The 26,045-nt window shown below is 35.8% G+C and overlaps 1 protein-coding gene across 1 annotated transcript; it reads left to right on the forward strand.

Annotated features, from left to right (window-relative positions):
* The first annotated feature begins 1,235 nt into the window (after positions 1-1,235).
* Positions 1,236-25,081, forward strand: LOC115453527 (hemicentin-1). Its single transcript, XM_030182226.2, has 16 exons — positions 1,236-1,337; positions 2,152-2,360; positions 3,055-3,165; positions 7,267-7,470; positions 8,484-8,635; positions 10,343-10,484; positions 11,361-11,491; positions 11,894-12,053; positions 14,856-15,012; positions 15,830-15,969; positions 16,939-17,075; positions 17,992-18,157; positions 22,003-22,156; positions 22,586-22,773; positions 23,323-23,480; positions 23,820-25,081. The coding sequence occupies exons 1-16, from the start codon at positions 1,291-1,293 to the stop codon at positions 23,964-23,966; spliced, it is 2,403 nt and encodes an 800-aa protein (XP_030038086.2). The 5' UTR covers positions 1,236-1,290; the 3' UTR covers positions 23,967-25,081.
* The last annotated feature ends 964 nt before the right edge of the window (positions 25,082-26,045 follow it).

Consider the following 26,045-nt stretch of genomic DNA (forward strand, 5'->3'; position numbering starts at 1 on the left):
TTTGCAAAAACTGCACAGATTTTATCTCCAGTTCCTAAGATGTTCCTAAATTTTTGTGATTCTTTTTAGTTTATAAAGAAAATTATTTCATATTCTATCATACGATTAAGTTTTTTATCATAAAACTGGTTTTACTTTAGTTCCTTTTAGTTTTTAAGAGACTGAAAGTGTTTGTTTGAAATTCAAAGTGACTTATTTCCATCGAGGTAAAAAATAAAATTGTTAAAATGGCGCGATTGTTTTATTTCCAATGCGTTATGATGGTATTGTCTTATTATACCAAAAAATAAATAGTATAATACTTCTTCAGAAACAAGTTTTATAGCCAATTTTTTTAAGGGGTATGTCATACCCTGCCTCATACTTCTTGTTACATTTTTTCACCACATGCTCGCCGGGTTAAGTTGGTGTTTGGCAAGTAGATGGAACTATTTCAGTTAACATTTTGTTCATAATGTAGATCAATACATCTAAAGCGTGGAATTGCAACTTAAAAATATAGGGATATTTAAACTATTTGTCTCAGAAACAAACAATTCCTGGAAATACTACAAAGACCTTTATCGCCCAAGCAATTTGTATTCGAATACTACAAGTTTGCAGGCAATGTGGAACTTTGATAATTATACACCACACGACTGTATGCTTTATTGTTCAGACATACGATTTATAATAGTACGACAAGAATAAACGTACAATACAAATTTTTGATGAGATGGTTAGTAGGCCGTGGGTTTAGGATCGGGGTAATTACTCGATTCGATCAACAGTTTTTTATCAATAAAAGGTATCGTAAACTTGTAGGTTTTGTGCCTTATTAAGGGTAGTTAAAGCTCAAAACGGCAATAAATAATGGCCCTTTATTTATTTACTAGTTAGAAGAGCTTTAAACTAAGGTAATATATATTTTTATAATATATTACATATATATTTATTAAGTTAAATAATTTAATAGTATGGTGCAATATCATGCTGAAAGACTGTATTCTCTTAACAAGTAATTTTGCTACTAGTATCTTGGCTGGGATTCTTAATATGCTTACCTCGATTATAATAATTTCTGCAACAAATAAATTGGTATTCACTTCAGGGGTAATAAAAGCAATTTATCCACAATAACAATAGAATTAAACCACCTCATTATCATATACAAAGTAATAATCTTGCCAAGACTTAAAGAAATATATATCTTTGTTCACAGTTCCTACGTCGGACGTCCAAGGAGTGCTGGGAAAGAAAGCCTCGCTGCCGTGTGACATCCAGCCACTCCATTCTGATGACGACGTCGTCATGGTACTGTGGTTCAAGGAGTCTGATGGCGATCAGCCTTTGTACAGGTATGTACAGATACTTCTTGTAATTAATATCCGAGAACTAACTAGGTCACTATTGTTTTTCTTACACCCGCCACTGCATCCTCTATGACCAAGAATCTACAAGGCGTATTTTACGACACTAAGCGATGAAGCTCGGAGAGCCTAAAACTACAACAAAATTAATCAAATAAAAAGATAGAGAAGAGCTGTGATTTTTATTTACGTAATTTGCATTGTAATGTCTGTACATATTCTTGGTTGACATTATATCTGAAGTTAATAAAATGATCAACAAATTCGAAATAATTCTGCCATGTTTTGAGATTTATACTAATATATTTGTCGTGTAGCGTACATCACCAAAATTAATTGCCTATCAAAGATAGGATGCTTTGAAATTCACTTATATCTCGAATACTCACGATCGATTGGCGCAGTTTGACATTCTGTACGTATTCAGCATCCAATAAGGTCAGAGTCCATCCATCAGTTCAAGAAGCTGTCAGGCAAGTTACAAAGTCACATAACAGGTTTACAAATGTTAACACTAGACTGACTTCGACAGTTTCATTTCGTCAAAGGAACATGTTTGATAGACATCGTGCTGTGTGCTAATATAGCTTGAACTCAGTTAACTGTTCTTTGGAGATAAATGAAGGGTTTTAAAAGCTACATTTACTGAAGCAAAATTGCAGAAAGTGACTTTTGTAATTAAAGAAGTTATGTTAGCCACACGGAACGATTGCAAAATAACCACCTCCAATATTCTATTAGAATATCATTTATAGGAGTCTATTCTAACTTTAAAATAAACCACTTGTATTTTTTTAAACAGCTACGACATCAGAGGTCGTTCTACAAACCAGCCAAAACTGTGGTCCTCTCCCACGGTTTTTGGAAATCGCGCGTTCTTTCGCGGCAGCGCCACACCAGCTGTCCTGATGGTGGACAACGTGATAGCATCAGACGCTGGCGTCTACAGATGCAGGGTCGACTTCAAGAACTCTCCAACACGGAACCTTAAAGTTAATTTTACAGTTATAAGTAAGTGATTTTTTTGTAATAGATAAGTAAACAATAAAAATGGCCGAGCTAAACGATTGTGTTCATGACGTAACCAGCTAAGTAAGTAAGTAAGTGGGTGCCCTGGTTGCACTTCTGCATATCCCTTTGGGAATAAATGCGTGATGTGTGTGTGTATAACCGGCTAAGGTCAACTCTTCATATAGCCTAGTTATAAGTTTTTGCTTTTTTTGATCGAAACTAAATTTCATTTCTAATTCAATATTGGTCTATACTGGTTAAGTATTTTTTATTTTGTATTAGAGTTAGTTCCGTTTCGCGTCGACATTGCTAAATATGATAGTATTTGGTATGCAACAATTTGTTTGTAGTTTAACATGCACAGCGTCCTACAACAGCGCGAGTTGTTGATTATTTACATCAGACACTTTGCATAGTCGTATGTCATCAAGATTGCAGGATGTTCAGTTGAATTGCTTTTCTAATTTGTATGAATCAAATATGTAAAAGATACAAGCTTTTAAATTTACTAAGAGCTCTGACGGTTTACGTTTCCATTTAAGTCAACAACGAACACGGAGTCTTTAATTTCACAAATACTTTCTAGAGTTTTTTGTACCTATGTTGTCTTTCGAAATTATATTTTATATGCTATTTCAGTTATAATATTGATAACTTTATTTTCACATGCAACTAATACCAATTTTATTTGCAGTCCCACCAAACAGACCAACGATATATGACGTCAAAAGAAGAGATCGAACGAAACTGGTGGAGCCTTATAACGAGGGCTCAAACGTGCTTCTTATTTGCGAAGTGGAAGGCGGTAAGTCCTATATTTGCATGTGAATTACTTTCCTTGTGATAAATCTATGGGCACATTTTGAGGCAATTCATTACAATTATTGTTTTGCAATTTGAATGACAGATTGCGTATGAGATACATAGATAGATAATTCTTTATTGAACACCACATAAGTAAAAGAAAAAATCTATATACAAATTAACTATAGCTAGTGCAACAATAGGCGGTCTTATTGCTAAGAGGGATCTCTTCCAGACAACCATGGGGTGAAATTATGAGAGCTTGTTATTCATAATAATAATACCAACCTTAAAAATTATATTGGCCCACAGCTTGGCTCGGGCCTCTTCTCCTTAAATTCAGGTCTTAGTCCACCACGCTTGCTTTGTGCAGGATGACAAACTTTACATACCTTCGAATCCTAATGTAGAATTCTCAAGTATGTAGATTTCTTCACGATGTTCTCCTTCACCGTTTAAGCAAACGATAATTAATAAACTATGCAAACAATATAATATCTTCTAATGGTCAGGTGTAAGTGTTGGATACTTGAAACTGTAGACCTTCGTCTGTGCAGGCCATTCCATTCAAAACAAGGCTACTGTGCTCATTAAATAAGAAAGTGAACAATAAGTCGCTCTCATAGCTAGTAATAATGAGCTTCTTACAAATTGATACTATATGCACCGATGCCATTATGAATGCAATTAGATTTGGCGGTAATAGTACTCTTAATTATTATGTGGTATTCGATATTGGCTTTGCAAACCACGATCATCGTGCCACTATGTAAAATGATACATTTAACAATTATTGATCTTCGAGGATCTCAATTTCGAATTACAAATTAACCCCTGTCCCTAATGAAGATTTCTCCACGGTTTGGCGTGAGATTTGGATCTGTTATGGCCCGCGGCTATTACCGCCTAGTTATTATCATCCGCCGGCTATTACCGCCCACGCGCTGTTTGTTTATTTACGACTTATTGTTTTATGGGATGTAGGCTCGCCATACGGCGGTGATTTGTCGTATTTGCGATGACTTCAGAGAGGTAATGTAAATGTAATCTTCAAGGAGTGTTTACCATCACTCCATATTTTGTTAAGATCGGTTTTAGTATAAGGCAATTTTTTTCTTGCTGGACTGATGTTTTTATAAGGATATAATGTACAATGTTCTTCGAAAAGTTCGAAGGTTAATAATTTTGTATGAGTAACGAACATCCAATTGTAATTAATGGTTTTGGGTTTTCTTAAAAATGTCTCCGCAAAACATCTCATTTATATAATATACTGTCCCACTGATGGGCACGGGCCTCCTCTACTACTGAGAGGGAATAGGCCTCAGTTCACCACGCTGGCCTAGTGCGGGTTGGTAGACTTCACACACCCTCGAAAATTCCTAATAGAGAATTTCTCAGGTATGCAGGTTTCCTCACGATGTTTTCCTTCACGGCTAAAGCAAGCGATAATTCGCAAAGAATACACACATAATTTTTAGAAAAGTCAGAGGTGTGTGCCCTTGATATTTGAACCTGCGGACATTCGTCTCGGCAGTCCGTTCCACAACCAACTAGGCTATCCCTGCTTTTATATAATATGAATAAAATTTGGATTACATTATATTTACGATCTTGATTAGCCTGCCATCTCAAGATAAAAAGACCAACGTCCAAGATCTAGTGAACACGACTAGTGGGGCAATGTAATAGATTAATTTTACAAGTAACTTCAAGTTTATGATCTCTTACAGGCAAAGTTGCCTCAAGTTGTTTAATATGCCGCGCAAAGTTTGCGCTTTTGGTTTACGACCGAATGCCTGTCTGTTCAACCCTTCTTACGTGTTACTTAGCTTCTGTCACGATTTTATTAATAATTTGTCGCTTGAAATAGTACTCTAATATCCGTTAAATAAAAGTGATAATTGAAGACAACACTTTTTTCTTTCAGATTCTTTCTTCTGTATTTTCTAGATACATAGACTTATACCCTTTTAAAGTTTAGACAATAATATTCAATATTATTTTCTGCCAGTTTCATTTGATTTCCAAATATTATGCCCTATGACGGATATCGCTTGAATATATTATAATTTTGAAATGATCACCATACCCTATAAAAATAAGTTTTAACCCAATTGAAAATCACAGGGTTACCTATCATCGAGGTTATTTCTAAATTGGTGTTTTTGATTATAATAATTATATTAATGTTTCCTCTCCCGGCATCAAAGAGCTTTTCAAGGATAAAAAAGTCCAGGGTTTCAAACTATTTCCATACCAAATTTTATTGAATTCTGTTAAGTCATTTTTGAGTTCATTGTAAGCAAACAGACAGGTTCACTGACTTTGTTTTACAAAATGTATAAGCATTTATTTATTTTAAAAACATTTGCTAGTGAATATCCTGTATATTATTGAAACTATGGCAACCTTACCCAAATCCTTTTATGGGCCGAATTTGACACTCGTAGGCATCTTAATTATCGCGCTGTGATCATTATCTAACAGGCTGATAGTCGTCAATTACAAACTTGTTTCATTGTACGTTTAGTTTTCTCACGATCGTTAGGATGTTATTATCAAATATATTTCACGCTTTCATCTCAAAAGGATGAAGTATTAATAATTGGGGATATTATGATGTTGAACAGATTTTTTTTATTCAAGATTAGTGTTTTATAATTACAATAATTAATTTGTTTTAACAGAGCTCTAGGCGCGTGAGTCTATGGGATTAAAAATAGTTAAGAGCATTCGGAACACAGCTCCTTAGTGAAAGAGTTTTGAGAAGCGAAATAAATTACATACAGTAAATAAGCAAATGAAAAAACCAGCTCTGTTTTGCTTTATAGCTTAATATTATGACATAAATTGTTTATCATTGTGTAGAATTGCTAAAAATTTAAAAAACCATATTCTTTCTACCGTAAATTTTTACATAGTAATCATGATATAGCATTATAAGCTGTATAATTGCCAAGTATTATTCATATTACAAAAAAAAAATACAGCAGTTTTGAGTAAGCAAACACCTTTTTATTTTATGATTGCTTCCTTTTTATATGAATATTTTATGTTGGTAACTCAAAGGGTTGATTTTTCAATAGATAACTTTTGTTCATAGCTTTTATCGGACGAATAACTTTGTAATTTTGACACATTTTCTTTGTAAAACTTGTCAAAATGTCAAAGTTCTTTGTCCGCCATAACTTATTTGATGATTGAAAAAGCTGTCCTAAAATAAATAAAAGGCCATTAGCTGCCCGTCTGCATGAGGTAAACCTAAATTCTGCTAGGGTAAGCGTGGGACTGCCTTGGTGGCTTTGTTGTATTACGGTACAACTGCAGTGCTGAGGTCTCAGTTTCGTTCTCGGGGGTCGGGAAAAGTGATATTAGGTTCCTCTACTCAGTATCAGCCTGGAGTCTGGAATTTGTACCCGATATGGCGATAGGCTCGCCTTCTTTCACGAGACGTAATATATACTGCGGAAAGTCTGCGCACCAGTTGCGCCTCAGCTTACCCCTTTGGGAATAAAAGGCGTGAGGGTCATTGTAGTACTCGTGATGAACTTAGAAGTAAAACATTCAGTAGTAAGGAAGACTGTTCTTAGCTGTAAGGCAGCGTATAATACAGTGTTGGAATTAATATTATTGTATCCTCTGGCATAAATCACGTTACGAAAGCCAATCTATTTGTAAGACCAAGGGCTTAAGTATCCAACACATTGTTACCCCTTACAGAAATGGAATATAGTGTATATATGTACTAATATCATTGTTTATGACGGCGGCGATAGCCTCGTTGGGTGTGGAACGGACTGCCGAGACGAATGTCCGCAGGTTCAAATCCTAAGGGCACACACCTCTGACTTTTCTAAAATCATGTGTGTATTCTTTGTGAATTTATCGTTCGCTTTAACGGTGAAGGAAAACATCGTGAGGAAACCTGTACATCATCTCTATAGGAATTTCGAAGGTGTGTGAAGTTTACCAATCCGCACTAGGCCAGCGTGGTGGACTAAGGCCTAATCCCTCTCAGTAGTAGAGGAGGCCCGTGCTCAGCAGTGGGCAAGTATATAATACAGGGCTGATATTATTATTTTATTGTTTATTGTCACAGGTCGACCAAGACCCAGGGTCATGTGGTTTCTAGAGAACACAGTGATCGACGATTCGTACGACCAGCGAGCTGATGGCATCACCGTGAACACCCTCACCTTCCCCAACGTGGGCAGGCAGCATCTCAACTCACGACTCATCTGCCAGGCTTCTAACACCAACCTCGCACCGCCTGAGAGCAAAGTCTTGATACTTGATATCAATTGTAAGTATTGGATGTATATTGAGTCCTTTGTCATTGTATCAGTAGCGTCTGCAGAATGCCTTAAATTACGGGAATATTTCGGTCAATAATTATTTTCTGATAAAATAAAATATTGCTTGCAAATACGTCTTGGTTGCAACTGGGTCAGGCCGGCAAAATTCTGGCAATGGTTAAAAGTTGCAGTCCTAGATATCTTATAATAATATTAATAAATTCTCCACTGTAGCCACTTAACCGAGCCAGAGAAAAAAAAAAACAATAGTTTTGAAGTTGTTTTCCTATAAATTACGATAAATATCTATATAAATGCTAACGATGCACTGAAACTTCTAATAAACATTACAAAAAGAGCTTAATTGAAGTTCCTCATTAAATTGAATAAAACTAAAAGATAATTGCGCGAGCAGAGAATGCACTAACGGAGCCGCTGGCATTAGGTTTTCTATCTTCGGATCTAATGGAAATACTGAGATTGTTTTTCATATTTGTAAAAAGAAAGAGTTTGTATACTTATCCACGGCTTATTAAAAATACCTAGATTTAGGTATTTTTTACGCCTACCAAATAAGTTTTCTATAGGATTTTTTAAATAAGAAAAGTTATGTGATTGAATTATGTATCAGTCTACACCTCACTATTAATTATGAGATTTAGGTACTTAAACTACTTAATCTCTTAAGTATGAATAGTGAGCAAAGTGTCAAGCAAAGTATTATAGCAATTTAATCAAGACTTCGGAAGGTATAAAACCGACAACTTTGCCTCGAGGCTCGTCGTTTAGTTGCGAAAAAATAATTGTTATTACGTCAACTCTTAGATCTTTCATAGTTTATTTAGAGACAAAAGATGGGAATTAACATAAAACAACTTAATATTGATGATTTTTTTTGCTAAAAATCTGAATTTTTATCTTATCAACTTAAAATAAAATTTAATTTCGATTGACGTATGAAAATGAACTCTATTCACATTATATTTATACTTCAAAACTAAAACGACCCTTTATTCCACAGTGAAACCGATAACAGTGAACATTTTAACGAAAGAGAAGCAAGTGTCGGCTGACAAGAGGTACGAAATTGAATGCAAGACGACTGGCTCGAGACCGGAGGCGTATGTCACTTGGTGGAAGAACAATAGACAGCTGAAGCGGATGGCAAAAAACGTGAGCACGCTCTTTGTAAGGGATCAGGGTTGGTGCGGTACGGAGTGGGTTGTTTTCTTTACGACAATTCAATTAACGATCGTAATCTTAATCTACGAACTGGTCCCGATAATAAACCAAATCTGTCAGTTGTAGGCAAGACGAAATCTTTATTCTGATGGATCCATCTTTGCGATAGTCCGAACAAAGCGATTGGAGTATTGTAAAGTTGGGGTTGTGTTGTTTTTTAAAAGTGGAGAACTGTTTAGATGTTTATAATATTGTTGGTGTTGTGTGGTCGAGTACACGTACACTAAACTTACAATTCGTTGCTAAATCAAAATTCAGAAAAGTAATAACAGGGCATGAATTATACCTGATATTAAATGATAAAAAGAACGCTACGAGAAAAGTAGGAATATCAAATTATAAGAGACCCGTACTGTATAATGTTCGTTTGTTTTATAATTTGAATCATCGGTACGCTGAAGTCACTAAGTTTTGTTCAATCTTTGAATCGATATCAGTTTCCGTGTTGAATAAGTTACTACTTAAGTATAGTTACAATGTGCTACATAGTTATCGTTCAGGAGTCTTTAGCACAGAACACAAAATGTTACGAAACAGCTTGTTTAGAGTTAACTATGTTTGGAGACCAATTATGTAAGCTGTGTTACGTGTTTGTTACTTTCTGTAGTTTTAGTTTGAACGTAATAGTATTATTATATAGATTTTTGTGTACAAATATTTATTTTATAACGTAATTCTGGGTCTATTATTTGCTTGATAGTTTCCCCGGACTAGCAGTTTGGTTTTTAGGTGATAGTATTTTCGGGCCAGCAGCTTTCTTGCCTTATAATTCAATATCATAAAAAATAAGCGCCTTTTTGAACAGCTCATTAATATCTTATTGTCTTTAAATAAATTACGGTTACTCTAGAACGAACACAATATGAAATATAAAGAGTAATCGAGCAATTCCTTTAACATAATGATTTTAACCTAAGCCTCTTGTTTTTTTTCTATTATAATACGTTCATTATTATCTACAAATCTGGGACACAGCTATTCATCAAACGTCATTCAAACCTGTTCAATTGTTCCAAACTTCTCATTAACTATAAAATCCGCTACCCGCTCGCATCCTCACCAACTCCCCACCTTTACTATTTTCACAGACTTTTGTCCCATTCACGTTCGTTCCCATTGTGTTTTAATTAATAGATTCTTTTCTGTTCTCTTTTTTTGCATTCTCCCAACCATCCAGTGTAATGAGTGTTTTTTTACGATACCAGTGTCCATTACAGACTCTCGGGACGTTTTTTCCATTCCGATTTGCTATTATTAATTTGTTGTACGTTTTAAATGCGATAGTGGAGTGTGGTGCTTTATTCAATTTATTTTGCATTGGTTTGGTCACTTTATTCATTCATTAATGTGTTTATGGTATTTGTTTTTATTTTGTGTTTATGGTTATTTATTGAGCTTTATAAGGATTCGTTTTTGTGGATCATGTTTTTGGATTTCTCGTAGTAGTGTTCATGTAGTTAAGGGTATTCATATTTATTGCCTACTGTGGATCAAAATAGATTTAATGCCTGAATAAGAGTTATTACTTGAACCCCGCAGGTTTTAAATGCCGTAGCGATGACACCTTTAGATCATAATCTAGGAAATTCTAAGGTTTACCAGTTGTCAATATTTTATTAATACTCATTTCTTATCCAGTTCTCCGAAAATAACGAGACGTTAAGTGTGCTGAGTCTAGTGCCCAGCGTGGAAGACGACGGGAAGTACCTAACATGCCGCGCTGAGAACAAACACATCCCCGACTCAGCGATCGAAGACAAATGGAAACTGAACGTGCATTGTAAGTTGATATTTTTTTTATAGCTGATTGAATGACGAAACGAGCTTGCCATTCGCCTGATGGTAAGCGATACCGCCCATAAACAGTAGAAACACCATCCAACACCTTGAATTACAAAGTATTGTTTGGTATTCCACTGCGCTGACCATCCTGAAACATGAGATGTTAAGTCTCATTATGTCCAGTAGTTACACTGGATACAATGTCCTTGAAATCGGAACACAACCATGGCTACACATTGCTGCTTGGCGGCAGAAATAGACATTGTGGTGGTACCTACTCAGGCTGACTCTCACATATGAGAGAACTACCACCAGTAAAAGTATTGGCCCATAGATTTGATATAATGTTAGTTTATACTACGTTATAGATATAGTAGTGTAGGAAATGGATATTTCATTATTATGCATTATTAACCTTTGTTTAATTGTTACTAATTACCCCACTACGACGAATTGATAAATGAGATATTGATTCGAATTTATTGGGCGATGGTTCTAGGCTATATATTTGACAGATTATTATTTACATAAATTCTGGTTTTTCATTACGTTCATTTTACTCTAACCTCTTTCAAAATATACAGTTGTGGCTTTATTTTTGTTATAGTAATTAATGTTAAAAAATTTAATAAGATCAATCTATCATACTTTTCTGTAAGGGTCAAGAATCTAGAATATATTTTAAGTTTTTTTTCTTGATTTTTATCAAATTATTTTAATTCAAACAATACGGTAGAGATCGCCTCGAGCGATAAGACCGCCATTTGTACCACCAATGTTTTCATCATTTCAATCGTCTGTAAACAAATTTGTCTTGTTTTTTTATATTTAGGATGTACAATAAAGTTTTAAATATAAATATATTTTTCCCCAGACGTTCCCATTGTTGATTTAAAGATGGGTTCGAACCTAAACCCTGACGAAATCAAGGAAGGCGATGATGTGTACTTCGAGTGTACTGTAAAGGCTAATCCGAAGACACATCGCTTGGTGTGGTTCCGTGGAGTAAGTACCAGATATTTCAAGGCTTAAGACAGAAGCCCGAGAGGCTTGCGGCTTGTCGGGTGACGTTTGCTGATATTGTCGGTTAGGTGATTTACATATACACATGGCCTTATTAATATTGTTGATGTGTGTTTGTCCTTATCTCAATAGTATTCGATCGTAATGATTTGTTTTGTATAGGGATATTATTATGAGAAATTGACAGTTGAACACTTTTTACTTTGCAAAAAATTCTCAGGTGTAGAAATATAAAAATGAAGAACATTATATTAATTCTATTCAGAAAAGAATCACGCAATACAATAATTACTGTTTAATATTTTTAACGTACTTCATAAAAAAAAATATCTCAAATTTTGAATTCCCACTTAATTACAATTTATTTATTTTTCTCCGATAAAGAATACAGAGATATACCACAACGATGCGGCTGGCGTGATCCTGAGCGCGCAGAGCTTGGTGCTGCAGAAGGTCACCAGGGCTGTCGCGGGCGACTACACCTGCATGGCGGCAAACAGCGAGGGCAAAGGCACTAGCAACCCTGTCACACTGCTCATTAGATGTGAGTACCATCCCTCGATATTTACGATAGGCATTAGTTATCGATGATACGGCCTCCTCTCGATGTCACATTATAGGCGATCTGTTTTAAAAGTCGTAAAGTTATCTAAAATATCAAAATCTTGCTTACCTTTAAATATTTTCAAGTCAGTTGGATTCACAACTCGCTGTGTCGTCGATAGTACTAGTATAATATGAATTTCTAGCAACCCTATCACGTTGCTTATTATTACTATCGACCTTATTTACTGGTACTGGTATATGAAGTTTTGACTTTGGGCTTTGGCATTAAACTATATCCACCTTATTCATAGACGTCATGTATCTAAGCTCTATCTTTGCTGTGATAACAAGCCTGTTTCTCAGTGCTGACGGCATGGCAGCCTTCGCAGTGTGTAGACATAGGGCCGTTGTGATTGGCTAATATTGAGATACAACTTGAATCTAGTTGGCTGTCAGATAAACAAAGCTGAGAAACAGACTTGTTATCACAGCAATCCTCTGTCATTAGGTAAATAACGTCTATGAATAAGGTGGTATGATTGATATTTTTTTTAAATGTATACACAAGTTTTGGTCCTAATAAAATATGTTTGGGGCGGATCAATTTGTCTCGCTAGCGAAATCATACCTCCATGTCATACAGCTGGCTCATTACCTCTGCACCACGACTCTTAAATGTAGTAGAGATTAATAATAATTATAGTTCTTCTACCTTTAAAACTAAAAAATAACCTAAAAATCTTTAGATGAAAATCGGTCCGAGCAAGATGGTATAAGGCACTCAGGACATACGTGCCCATCGTTGTTAGTAGTGAATTTGCCCGCATTTAGCGAGCGGGTGCGACATCGTCAGGGATCAGGGGATCGGCGAAGCATTACTCTCGAGGCCTGCGTCTTACGTTTCACACGAATTTATGACCCATAGTGCTTACTTAGATGTTGGTAGTGGCGTGAGTTGATGCGATTTATATTCTGTCATCAGAAATAATTGAACTGAAGTAATTTGAAAAGAAAAAGATGCAAATAGATAGTCGACAAGGTCTTTGTAAGCGGGCAACCGAGGAAGCAGGCTATCTGATGGTATATGGCCTTTAAAATACCAAATTCGGTTCTTTTACGTCTAGATACAGTAATTTCAAAAATAGAAGAAATCTAAAGGAACGATTCTTATTCTTTTTTTTATTGCTTTGAATGATGAGACTAGCTTGCCGTTCGCCTGATGGAAAGCGATACGACTGCCCATAAGCAGAATAACACCATCCAATACCTTGAATTACAAAGTATTTTTTGGTATACTAAACTTATCATCCTGAGATAACTTAATTATTTAAGGCAACTTAATAATTATTTAATTTCTTTACGACAGTCGTTTCACCTTAGTTGAGCTGGTCTACTTATACATACAGTAAACAAATAGTATATGGCATTGCTTTACAGTATAACAGACACTAGCCATCTGATACAGACGCAACAAAAAACGGAATGTACTTAGTATTTAACCTGATAAAAAATTATAAAATTTCCAACCATACCTCTGCAAGATGCATCACTATAATAATCTTAACAGACATTCATTAAAAAGTTCCGATAAAAGCTCGTATAATTTGGAGCGGAGCTTCCGCGCAAGCTTAAATTTTACCAAACAATATTTCATAAACTCGCCGGAGCTTTGTCTCGGAAGCAGCAAATCCCACCAGCCGCAATTTCACCTGAAAAGCTCACGATTTTACCTGAAAAAGTAATTAACAGGAACTAGAATTCTATCTTCGCCACGTTCACGTGAAAGTGTCTAAGCAGAAAAGATGAAACGCTCTATTTTATTAATTAAAAAAAATCAACTTTTGGATTCTGACTCTACTTATTTAAATCTTAGTCGGCTAGCTAATCCATAGAAGCTGATATTTCAACAACTATACAATATACTATATTATCTACCACATAAAATTGAATTACAACAACTTCAAACACAGTCAACAAGTCCATAAAATCGGAAATCTCGAAAACCATTCAATCAACCATAATCCTTAACCCAATTCATATCCAGAAGCCGAAGACACGTCAAATGTCATCTACAGCGCTGCAAGTTCCCTCATTACAGACAAGTTTGATCTCTCATCTCATTAAAAGATTTAAGCGTTTTCCTAACTTCCTATAGTTTGGCCCGAGCTCGTTAGGGGTTCCGTCCCCACTCTGTTATTGTTAGAGATTATTTTTTGTCTGATATTCTTAAGTTTTAATTGGTGATATTGGGGACGTTTTGATCTTGTCGTTTGATGAATTTCGGATTCTGGTTTTGAGGGATTTCTGGTTTCAACTGAGTAAATATTTTATTTTCATGGCGTAAATATTGTTTTTTACCTTTTTTACTTTGATGAAATTTTTGCTCAATACCTGTGTTTCCATTACAAAATTCCTTATCATGCTTAATATAATAACTACTTCTAACTTTATAACTATAATACGTCGTGGGGTTGCCGATTTTGTTTTTGAAATTTTTAAGCAATGTTAATTTTTCTGATTTATTCGCTAAAATATATATGAATGCGGTACAATAATGGTATGCAAATTAATTAATCTCTATTCACCTTTACGCATACCCAATGCGTCTTCAAACAGTTATAGAATGTATTGAATAAATTCATCAATAATAAAGTTTTGAAATGCATTACTATATATACTTGCTACTTAATTTCTATAGACACTGATGATATACTTAACCTTCCGTCTCATTCACGGTGAAGACAAAATTAACTCGACGATTTACAAATGCTGTTTTTAATACATTTTCCTATCTGCCTAGATGCACCAGTATGCGCGGAACGACGAGACGGCGAACTCTTTGGAGCTTTGAAGCATGAGACAGTTTCATTGCACTGCTCGGTCGACGCCAATCCGGCGCTGGTTTCCTTCCACTGGACCTTCAACAACTCTGGAGAACAGACCGAAATCCCTCCGAGGTAATATAACTTAGTATCCTATTCTTATTGTGATGGTAATAATTGTTACTATAATTATTACAATATGTTTAAACAGTCTATTTTGTAATACTGAGTGATGACCACGTTCACATTTTCAATTTAAATTTAGTTTCTTTAATAAATTTTTTTTTATTGCTACTTGCTCACTATCTTCATGTGTGGACCTATTTTGTCGGTACTCTTGTCTGAAGAATCTTATTAAAATAGTTTTTAATTTGTGTGTCACAAATGTTAAACTTTTTTTCCTATTAACATTATGAAACTTAAACTTGTGACCCGAGAAAATTCTGCAACAAAAAGAAACTTAGTAGATTGCAAACGTTATACCTGGACAAAGTTTGCCTCGGGAATAACTAAGAATCGCGTGGCTGCATCGTTTGTTTCCTTTGCCGCGTTTTTTGCTTTTTTAATGAAAACGTAACGCTGTATGCAAACACGCTTCATAATAAGCAATCACTGTCGCTTATAGCGTTGGAAACAATGTACAAGAATTCAAATGTGCTGTTTGCTTTTTGAATTTATTTCACTGGTTCATTTACGGACTTGGTGTGTGTCGTGGTATTTGTGTACTTTTTATAGGTTTGCATAATATTTTCTAGAATAGTAATACCTATCATGTATATTGTAGGGTGTATTTCACTAACTAAAACATCAGATTGTATGCTGATGAGGACAACTGAAGTTTAAAGCTGAATGAATGTAAAAACTTTAAAGGAATATTGTATTATTTTTTTAAATACTTAATAAAAATCCTTTCTTAGATTTTATCAATACCACAATAATTTCTCTATCACAGATTATACAGTAGTCACGGTCACACTTCGACCCTGAACTACACTCCGACCACGGACATGGAGTACGGAACCCTGGCGTGCTACGGGGAGAATGCAGTCGGCCAACAGAAGGTGCCTTGCATGTTCCAACTAGTGGCAGCTGGTGAGTCTGTACGATTATTAAATTGGTAAATTTAAAAAAGTATGTAACTTTTAACAGTGTATAGGTGAAATAAGTGTAATCATAAGTAAAGAAATATGAATGCAACCTTTTTGCTAATGTAATTTATTGTGACTGTATAGTTTTTCTTCTCAAAAAAGAAAACTGTACGCACTGCATTTCTTGATTCAACTCGTGTAATTCCTTATAAATACTAACTGATATTATATTCCATAATTTAGTAGTTTATCAATAAGATGAATTACGATGAATAAAGCGACCCTCTCTTATTTTGAAGTCGATTAAAATGTGAGAAAATGCTAAATTGGGAAACGCATTGATAGTTTCTATTCTATTTTTTTTTCTACGTTAAGAGAACTCATTTGTTCGCAAGCCCATGATTTAAAAAGTCTATGGAAAGTAGTTTTGAATATTTTTTTATGAGAATACGTGGCTATTTTGTTATTAAATTGTTCGCTCAATTTGGTACCACAAAGACTGGTCGTTCGAGATATGAACTAGCTTCGTAAATGTCTTTATACTGACCGGATTAGTGCAATTTGCGACGGGCAGATAAATTGGTTTAGATATTTCAGCGTCTTACAATCTCTTCTTTGAGGTTGTTTAAATGATGAAAAAGTGGATGAAGCTCGGAATGACTTTAAACGCTAGATTACAGTGTCTAGTCAAAACCACATCGTTTTAAGGGAAATAGATTTAAAGGAATATTACTATTATATGCATAGCGATACATGAAACATATTATGACGCCGGTCGAAAAAGAGCTTTGACAACCTTCTAAAGACACGATATACTAATGTATTTGGAATACACCGTGCTAATCACTTTCACTTTTGCTACGACGGTTAAATTATTTTTAAACCCATTTATCATATTGTCTCTTATGCAAATTACATCTGCAACATTTTTTCCATCAAATACAATGACTTAATCATTTTTATTATTCTTTAGGTCGGCCGTTCCATCTTCAGAACTGTACTGTGGCCAACCAAAGCCTCGATTCTCTATACGTGGAGTGCGTAGAAAACTTCGATGGTGGGCTGCCGCAGACTTTTCTAATGGAACTGCTCGAGCTACCCTCGCTCACGGTAAGTTTGTACTTACAGTTAAGTGCCACTTTTCACCTTGTTTGCGATCATAGTTGGGAACTTTAACGAGAAATTCATATAATTTAAAAAGTTTCAACATTTTCTCTTCATAAAGTGCAAATATAAAAGACATTAGTTTCCTCAGTATGCCGTGTCAGTTTTAGTATTTATCGTGCCGAATACCTAAATTCAGATTCAATACTTTGTTATGATGGTTTATTAGTTTGATAAAAAAATATATATTTTTACCCCCTTATTCATAGACGTTATTTATCTAAGAACGGAGAATTGCTGTGATAACAAGTCTATTTCTCAGCTTTGTTTATCTGAGAGCTTGCTGTTTGTTCTGACAGTCAACTAGATTCATGTTGCATTTCAATATTAGCCAATCATAACGGCCCTATGTCTACGCACTGCGAAGGCTGCTATGCCGTCAGCACTTAGATAAATAACGTCTATGAATAAGAGGGGTAAATGTGTCAGTCTTTGAAATGTATCTATAATCAATGATCTCATGGCTATAGGAATTTTAATTATGCCTGAGGCTGGTTTGCCATAAGAACCGCCATTCAACTTGAAAAAACATTATCGATATTTAATTTTGAACTATTAAGCTGTGTAATTATATTTTCCAGTTCAATTAAATCATAAAATACTAAGGTTTCCTGTATTACGCCAACATAAAACTAGCATAATATCATGAAATTACTGTGCAAGTCGTGGTTCTCGAAATATGGCGTAGCCTATTTCCGAAGCTTAGCTAGCAGTGAAGTGTACTGCATGATACAAAACGACTAATTAAGTGCGAAAAATAAATAACTAAATCCATGATTTTTTTATGTAAATAAATTATGAAACGAGCAAGCTGTTCGTTTGTCGACAAACCTATATCCTATAACCCAACTCTTTGATACAGGTCAGGTACAACGTATCCACTAACAGAACACCACCCTACTTCGAAGTGAAGGGTCTTCCGCCTGGAGTCAGCTACAGGATTGACTTATACGCTGTGAACGCGAAGGGAAGAAGCGATGTTTCCACCATTGAGACAGTCACTTTGAGAGGACAGGCTAAATACACAGGTCAGCGTATTTAATATACTTTTACTAGTTATCATTTATATAAATATCCTTTTTATCAGAATGTAAATGCTACACAACTTATAGGTTTATGGTATCTTCTTCTTTGTTTTGATATGCTACTTTTTTATCCGTGCACGGGTAAGTGACTTTACCGCACCAGATGGTAAGTCGAGTGGGGTCAAATAGAATGGCGACTGACAAGAAATGATTACCCCTCGGCAGTCGACACAATTATGCCGACCTGTTGAAACCGAATATATACAGGTCGATGCCGGAATGCGACACACTTGCGTGTGCCACTGTGGCGGGCTTTAATACCTTGTGTTCAGTGGTCGCTATCCGGACGGATATAAAATATATCCTACCACCAGGACACTGTTGAATGAACATGATACCTTTTCATTCTGTCGTCATATTTGAAATTACAAATAGGCTTCACCTATGCAAGAATCTGTTAATATAAAATTGACACTTAAAATGAAACTGCACCTTCAGCATATTATACAGAAAAAAGTCATAATCTAAATGGAACCACTCAAAACACTCCCTATTAAAACTTAGCAATTCTTGTAACATTTTTACTATCAAGCAATTTCGACATAAATACGTGGTGAGCATTGCAATAAAAACGATATGACCTGATTGCCCCCACTTTTCTGTTCGCCTTGTAAGCTCGGTTCGGGCTCGAAATTTCGCCTAATAAGAGTCTTGGGTCACGCGATATCGATTCTATATTTAGAATGACTTTATTTAACAGGTTGCCAGCGTTTGAATTATGGCTTACATTTTGCTTGATGGTGTTATGCTAGATGTGACATACGAGTCGGTTCTCGTAGATTTGTTCAAATAAATAATTGTGGTATTTGGAAATAATCGTTTTTACCTGTTGAATGGCACGAATCCTAAAACAGGTTTGCATCTCAGTAACGTTCCAAGACTGTAAATGAGTTTTTGTTACTTATTTTTGTGACTCCAGACTACAAAGATAATTAAAAGTATTCATACAACTAAGAATTTCCAGAAAATAAAAGAATAAATAAAATAAGGAAGAAAAATCTAAGATATATTATTAAAAGGAAAAATACCCAAACTAACTCACAGTCCACAACCGAGCCAGATAAATACATTAAGACGCTTGTCCCATCTACTGAGATATAAAATTTCTAAATCTGTTTGAACATAACAAATGAAAACTAAAGCCAGCTCACTAGTCAGCGACTACTTCGTCAACTAAATCTAGTAGAGCGGATCTTGCGTGACTAGTTGGCGAGAATAAATCAAAGCCCGAATCCCGTAATGTGGATACAAGTATGATTGAAGAGTTGTGGTTATAAAACATACGTCTTAATGAATACTTATAGAAATTTCTAGTTTCTCGAGATTGCATTTGCAAAAATGCTGACTTTTATCGCAGAAAGCATGTGGAGGATTAACATATAATGTCACTATTTATAAGTTCTCATACTAAAAATACTAGTTGCCTAGACAAGAAAAAAGAAATTACAACTTTCTGTCCCTACGTAACGTAGGAAAGCAACAGCTTTTCTGATGGTGAATTAGCATCATGGCATATGAGCCTTTACATCTCAGTTAACAAATTAATGGTTATGAGAATTCTAAAGGCGTCTATTCCCCTCAAACAGCAATTTAATTCATCACAAACCAAACACATGACTGGTCAAGCAAGTTCCAACATAAATCTCCAGAACATAACGTTATGAAATTCAAAAGCCGTATTCAACCATACCTTGCCTCCATAAAATTGTGAAGAAATGCACGTTAATTTTGATCGCGTGTTATTTTTAACCATACCGGGCAATTCACTGGTACTGTGAGCTAGTTTGTAGGGGGAAAGCGAATTTTATTATGTAATAAACCATTATATTTCCTTTAATAACAGCGTAGTGTGTAATGTTACTTATTTTGATCGAACTGGGCTTTGGGTTTAACGTATTACTGTTTTACATGTATGGTTGTTTTATTAGGTTGAAGGATATTAGTGTTATAAGTATTAAAGAGTTTGGTATTATGAAGAATATAATCAAATTTATTTGAAACTATACTCTCTATTTTATATATGACAAGGTATTGAAATTTATATGATACTTATTTACAATCTTAACATCTATAGTATATTTACATTAGTTCGAAAGAAGGGCAGTTCGGAACATACAGGAATTAAATCTTCGTTAGGCAAGAGCTAGGTCTTGTACGATACCTACTCTTCATTCCTGGCAACAGTCATCACTCACAAATGCGAAGACTCTTAAAATTTGTAATATTATTAACTACATTCCTATAATCCAGAGCAATAACTGCTTGAGCGCTGCTCATGGCCTTACGTAACGCCTTCTTTCCAATCACTTACCATCACCTGGTAGACCGTGAGACCGTGACCTTATCGACTTTCCCCAAAAAGGCCTACAACTTAGTACACAAAATTTGCAGGCCACATTCTTCATGCATACTCTATTCTAACCTAATAAATTCTAGCACTATTCCACCTGTTTAACATCCACTTAAAATACGAACTAAATACTTCCAAATACCGTTTAAACCAGTTTTAAATTCTCACAAAGGAAGTTCCCCTTAAGGTATTTAGAATTTTTAAACATCCTTTTCACCTGCAAGTTTCTTCTTTCAGCTTGAACTATTTTTATGGCGCTTCCAGGTGTGGATAGCGCGCTTAGTAGTTTCAACATTTCTTTATTTATCGCTTCTTGTTGGATTAGAGCTGAACTACATTCGTTTTTAGTAAAACAAACCTGTGGTACGAGTATTATCTTGCTTAATGTTGTGAGTGTTAAAGTTGGTGAAGATTTTAGTATGTTAGTAATAAAACAATGAGTGGATATTACCAAGTATTGAATTATACTGTTTAACTGTCTCAGGAAGATGTATAAGATATTTATTTTGGAAAAGGACAGTTTCTTGCTTGTCCTATCTCCTACTACAATGATGCATACAATTTAAATTTTAAACAAATATTTGTTTCACGAATGTTGGTAAATTAATGATGTTTTCGGAAAATTCGTTACTAGTATTTGTTTATAGCAGATTGGATTTCATCGAAATATACAACAGCTTTGCTAATTCCAGTTACTTACGCGACATAACTATCATATTTTCGATGCGTAATGTTAAAACTGAAAAGTGTGGTTTACTCTACGTATTTATTTTAGATTATAATCCCATTATGCCACCACTGGTTAGCAGTGATTTAAACAAATTGCTCCTACGTAATCGGTGCTATAATAAATAGCGTAGTTAGTTAAAAAATTACTCTGCTCATAATATTTGAATATTCACACATTTAAATAACAGTGATATGCAAATATCGGCTACATGGCGAACTTTACCCGATGGACTTTAAATTGTGACTTAATTCATTGCTGCTTTAAATTATATTACCACTTCGCTTGATGGTATGGCTTAGAATTGTCATAAACACGAAACAGTGAGGGTGCTAATCCTGATTTGGTAACTGCGCACATTTCTATAATCAGATGCAGATAATCATGTATCTATACTCGTTTTAATGCCCTTTAAACTGGAAATAACTTACATAATTAACCACAGATATAAGCAAAACAGTGTTAGCGTAAAAAAAATGATTTAAATAGTTAGTTTCGAAGACCTAAGCAACTTTTTCTCTGTCTATTCCAATAATATTAAGAATTGCAAGACAGTTCGAGGAATCTAGAAAGAATTGCTTTTTTTTCAAGACTGTGACTCTTAAAGTTTTGTACATCAATATGACAATCACTTGCATTAATTGATTCATTAACAATTATGGCAGCTAATGCCTAGGTAATGATCCATTTAATAACAAAGAACCTCCACAGGCGAGAGCAATACCCTGGGCATGTCGCCGGTGCTGGCGTCCATCGCGGCCATGTCGGCTCTGCTGGCGGCGACAGCGTGCGGGGTTCTGGCTGTATTATATCGTCGGCACGCGACAAGGCACCGGCATCTACCCGCTAAACACGCGCCGCTCAGGTGAGGTGACGACGAGATCTTTTACTATATTGCTTAGCAATTAGTGATTTAATTGGTGATTACAAGATATTTATCATTTAATATGGCATTTGCGATGGTAATAAATATCATATTCAACAATGCAAGCCACTGACCTACTGGTGAGCGACTGTCAATAAATAATGGTAACGCCATTCATGGTTCACACTATGCTCCGTGGCCATGAGATAATAGACGTCAAGTCGTATAATTATCGGCACCAGTACTAACACTTGTTCTTCTCGAACCGAATAACAACAGCGCTCGCACAAAGTTTGGCGGTAGTCATAAATATAAAAATTTAACTTGATATTTTGTTTCTGTATACAGCAATTTGTTAACCAAGGTCAAGCCAAATCTCTAAATACTTCTTAAAATTACTATGAATCAATGGAGTATTATCTTCTACAGTGAAGCGATGTACGTGGAGCGCGCCCCGAGCTGTCCGACTCCTGTGAAGCAGGAGACGGAGTCTAGGACGAGTAGCGCGGAGCCCCGCGAGCGGCCGGACGGGCGCGGCGCGCGCGGGGCGCTGCTGCACACCACCGACCCCAGGGACGCTGACGACGCCGATCCTGACATTATACCTTGTTTGTATGGTAAGATTTTTATTCAAGTAATAGGCGGACGACCTCGTAAAGGTAGAAACTTAATAGAAGCTAGATGCCGCTATGCCGACAGATTGGTAAGGAAATCTATAGGACGAGGCCTAAGTTTGGCAGTAGCTTTCCAAAGGCTGAAGACGAAGAAATCCGCATATAAACAAGTGGTCCGCCTGATGGTAAACAGCCGCGTCGTATAGCAATGCAAAGGGCATAAGCCAAGCCGCTATCTCAGCAGTTCTGAGAGATAGATGCTAAAAATTTTAATTAATAGGTATACCCCTAAGATTTGCTGAAGGTGTCTGGATGAAGGAGGCAGTGGATCGTCATTAATGGTACAATTGAAAAGTGTTATTTCCTTTCAGTGAATTACTATAAGCGGATGGATAAAGAGCCACGGGGGAACCAACGTATTAACATTAAATAGGCCTTACTAACTTGCTATAACACTACTTGCTACTGCACTAACAAAAAAGAGAAATAGAAAGGCCTATGTATTTATTTATTCATTACTTGCTAGAAATTAATAATATTCTTCCCAATCAGAGAGGAGGCCGGTATCGAACGGGTACATGAGCCTCCAAAGACCTCCGTCCACGAGTAAGATAACAAAGCTGAACGGAGACGACGTTCGCTCCGAGCCGGACGGCGGCGCGTACTACACCGACTATAGGAAGAAAGATTATAAAATACCTATAACTAGTGTGAGTACTCTAATAATACCTTTTGATGAATCGTATGTTAGATACCAGTCTCCCCATAACCGCGAAGTTGTAAAAATTTTGAAACCTCAGGAGTAAAATTAAATTAAAAGACCGCGATACTGAAAAATAATATTTTTCGATGCTTTATTCATGTTAGTAATTCCAATCCTTTGTTGTAAATATAAAAGTATCTCTATTACTTACGCTTTCATAGCTAAAACCATTAAACTGATTTTGATGAAATTCTCCATTAAGAAAGCTTGAACACGAAGAAAAAATATAAGACTATTTTTTACTATTGTCATAATGTATATAATATGTCTCTCCTGTTTGTTCCAGTCGTATCATAGTTTAGGACGTGTGAACAAGGGTGTGAACGCGTGCAGCCCCAGTTCCGCCACTGGTGTGACATCATCACTCACCGCCCACCGACTTCGGCCCGAGGTGGTCACCACCTCCCATAGGGTGCAAGAGAGCTGTATATAAACCCTCCAGTGTAAATAATTCTTAGACGTTGTGGAGTTATTCTTGAGTGAATGATCATTGATGATGATAATCATTAAGCTGATCTTATTGGATTTGATAAAGACGAGTTAGATGGGGCAATTGCACTTAAAAAAAAAGAAATACAATTTGATGATTTGCTGTCAGATAATGATAAAGGTAATTGCTGGAGACGAGGGTCCTAATCTAATATTGTTTTCGTCTGATATGGCGATTAGACGATTAAGGCTATCGTCCATCACGCTGGTTAACGTGGATTAGCAAACTTCACATGTGTTTTTTTTACTTAAATTACATTCTTACTATCAATCCCATATTGTATACTAACCTGCTGATTACCCATCTCTAATACATATCAAAATTCGTACGGTGAATATTTTGTAAGCAATATTGCGTTTCTCTGCATGAGTGTAGCAGACCGAATACAGTTTAAGACTTCGGTTTGATATCAATTTCAGCAATAGTAAAAAGCTCGCCCTATACTAAGCCATAAGAGTTGGTAAAATGTTCGTTACACTTCTGCCTACGCCTAAAATAGGATCAAGGCGTGATAAATGAATGACTACAATTCATTAAATAAAAGCAAGAGTAACTCCCACAACGTTTTATTTTGTAATGACTGTGTTCCTTTGTATTCCTAAAGATTTATAAGATTATGTCGGTGTGAATAATTGTAAGTATGTAATATATTTGTCGCGATCCAAATATTTAAATGAAAAATGTTTAAGTGAATGATTGTGAATTTGTATTTTGTGTGTCTTAATAAAATTAATGGACAGAGGAAAATGTTTTACAATAGAATACATTATGTTAAAAACAATACTGATTCACGACAGCGCTAGAAATAAAGGGACTATTTGCACAGAATACAGAAATCCGATGCCAAAACTGTGATCGTATCTTTCGGGCTAGAATCGGTCTGATAAGTCACCAGCGTAGGTGTATATCGTACCTTGCATCTTCTACTAACGCTACTTAATCATCTCTCGTAGATGTTAATTGCCAATGATGATTTGTACATAAATATTTGGTAGAAGGTTTAACACAAACACTTCTGCATAATAGCAGTAATAAAAGATTTTGAAAATTCAAACCTTAAAGGTAATATACATTTATAAGTCCGCCCGTAACCACGATGGCTCCAAAGTCTTCGAAACGTCGGGAGAAAATTATAAAAACCGGGATAAAATCCGCAAAATAGTTCTATTTCAATGACATAAGGTTAGAAATGAGGACTTCAGGATTCACCCCTTTGTTCCTAAAAGTTGCAAGCCAAAAAAAACAAACATGGAAGAACGAGAAGCAATGACCCTTGCCTTCTGGTTCTTCATTATTATTTCAAAGCATTCCGAAAGAGTTGTCGGTGTATTTGGCCGCGGAGAGTTTCTCAAATATCTGCAAAGCCATGTCACGTCTTCAAGACATCTCCAACAAGATGGATGTGATCATGAATCGTGAACTTGCAATAGCAATCAGAATGCAGCGATGTGTGCAGTGTTTAGATTACGCGAGTTGATATGCAAGTTTTGACTTCATGAATATTCCTGCATATGGACCGAAAAACCACGTTTCTGATACGTGTGAATACAAATAAATGCTTTAGTTGCGAAAGATTAGTACAGTATATGTCTTAGATTGTGTTGGGCCAATTTTGACTGTTTTATTCTTTGTGCGTGTTATAATAATAATAATAATATCCCGTTGTCTCAATCAATAGCCCAGCAACCAGTCCAGCTAGATCCCATCCATAGACACAGTATTATTCCTATCTTTTCTGCAATAGTCCCTGCACCTTGCAAGGGCTGTCTTCGGCTGTATTTCCTCCATAAGTACAGACAGAGAGAGTACTCGCAAGGTGTATAAACCCCAACTAGAGTAATGAATCTTAAAGGGGGCCTCTACGTGTTGGGTCCATGTCCCCACGCAAGCCTTCCAAAAGGACCGGCCTTTATGCCGTGATTTCCCGTAGGAAAGATACAACATAATAATAATATCAGCCCTATATTATATACTGTCCTACTGTTGGGCACGGCCCTCCTCTACTACTGAGAGGGATTAGGC

The sequence above is a fragment of the Manduca sexta genome, chromosome 13 (assembly GCF_014839805.1).
Source record: "Manduca sexta isolate Smith_Timp_Sample1 chromosome 13, JHU_Msex_v1.0, whole genome shotgun sequence".
NCBI classification, from domain to species: domain Eukaryota; kingdom Metazoa; phylum Arthropoda; class Insecta; order Lepidoptera; family Sphingidae; genus Manduca; species Manduca sexta.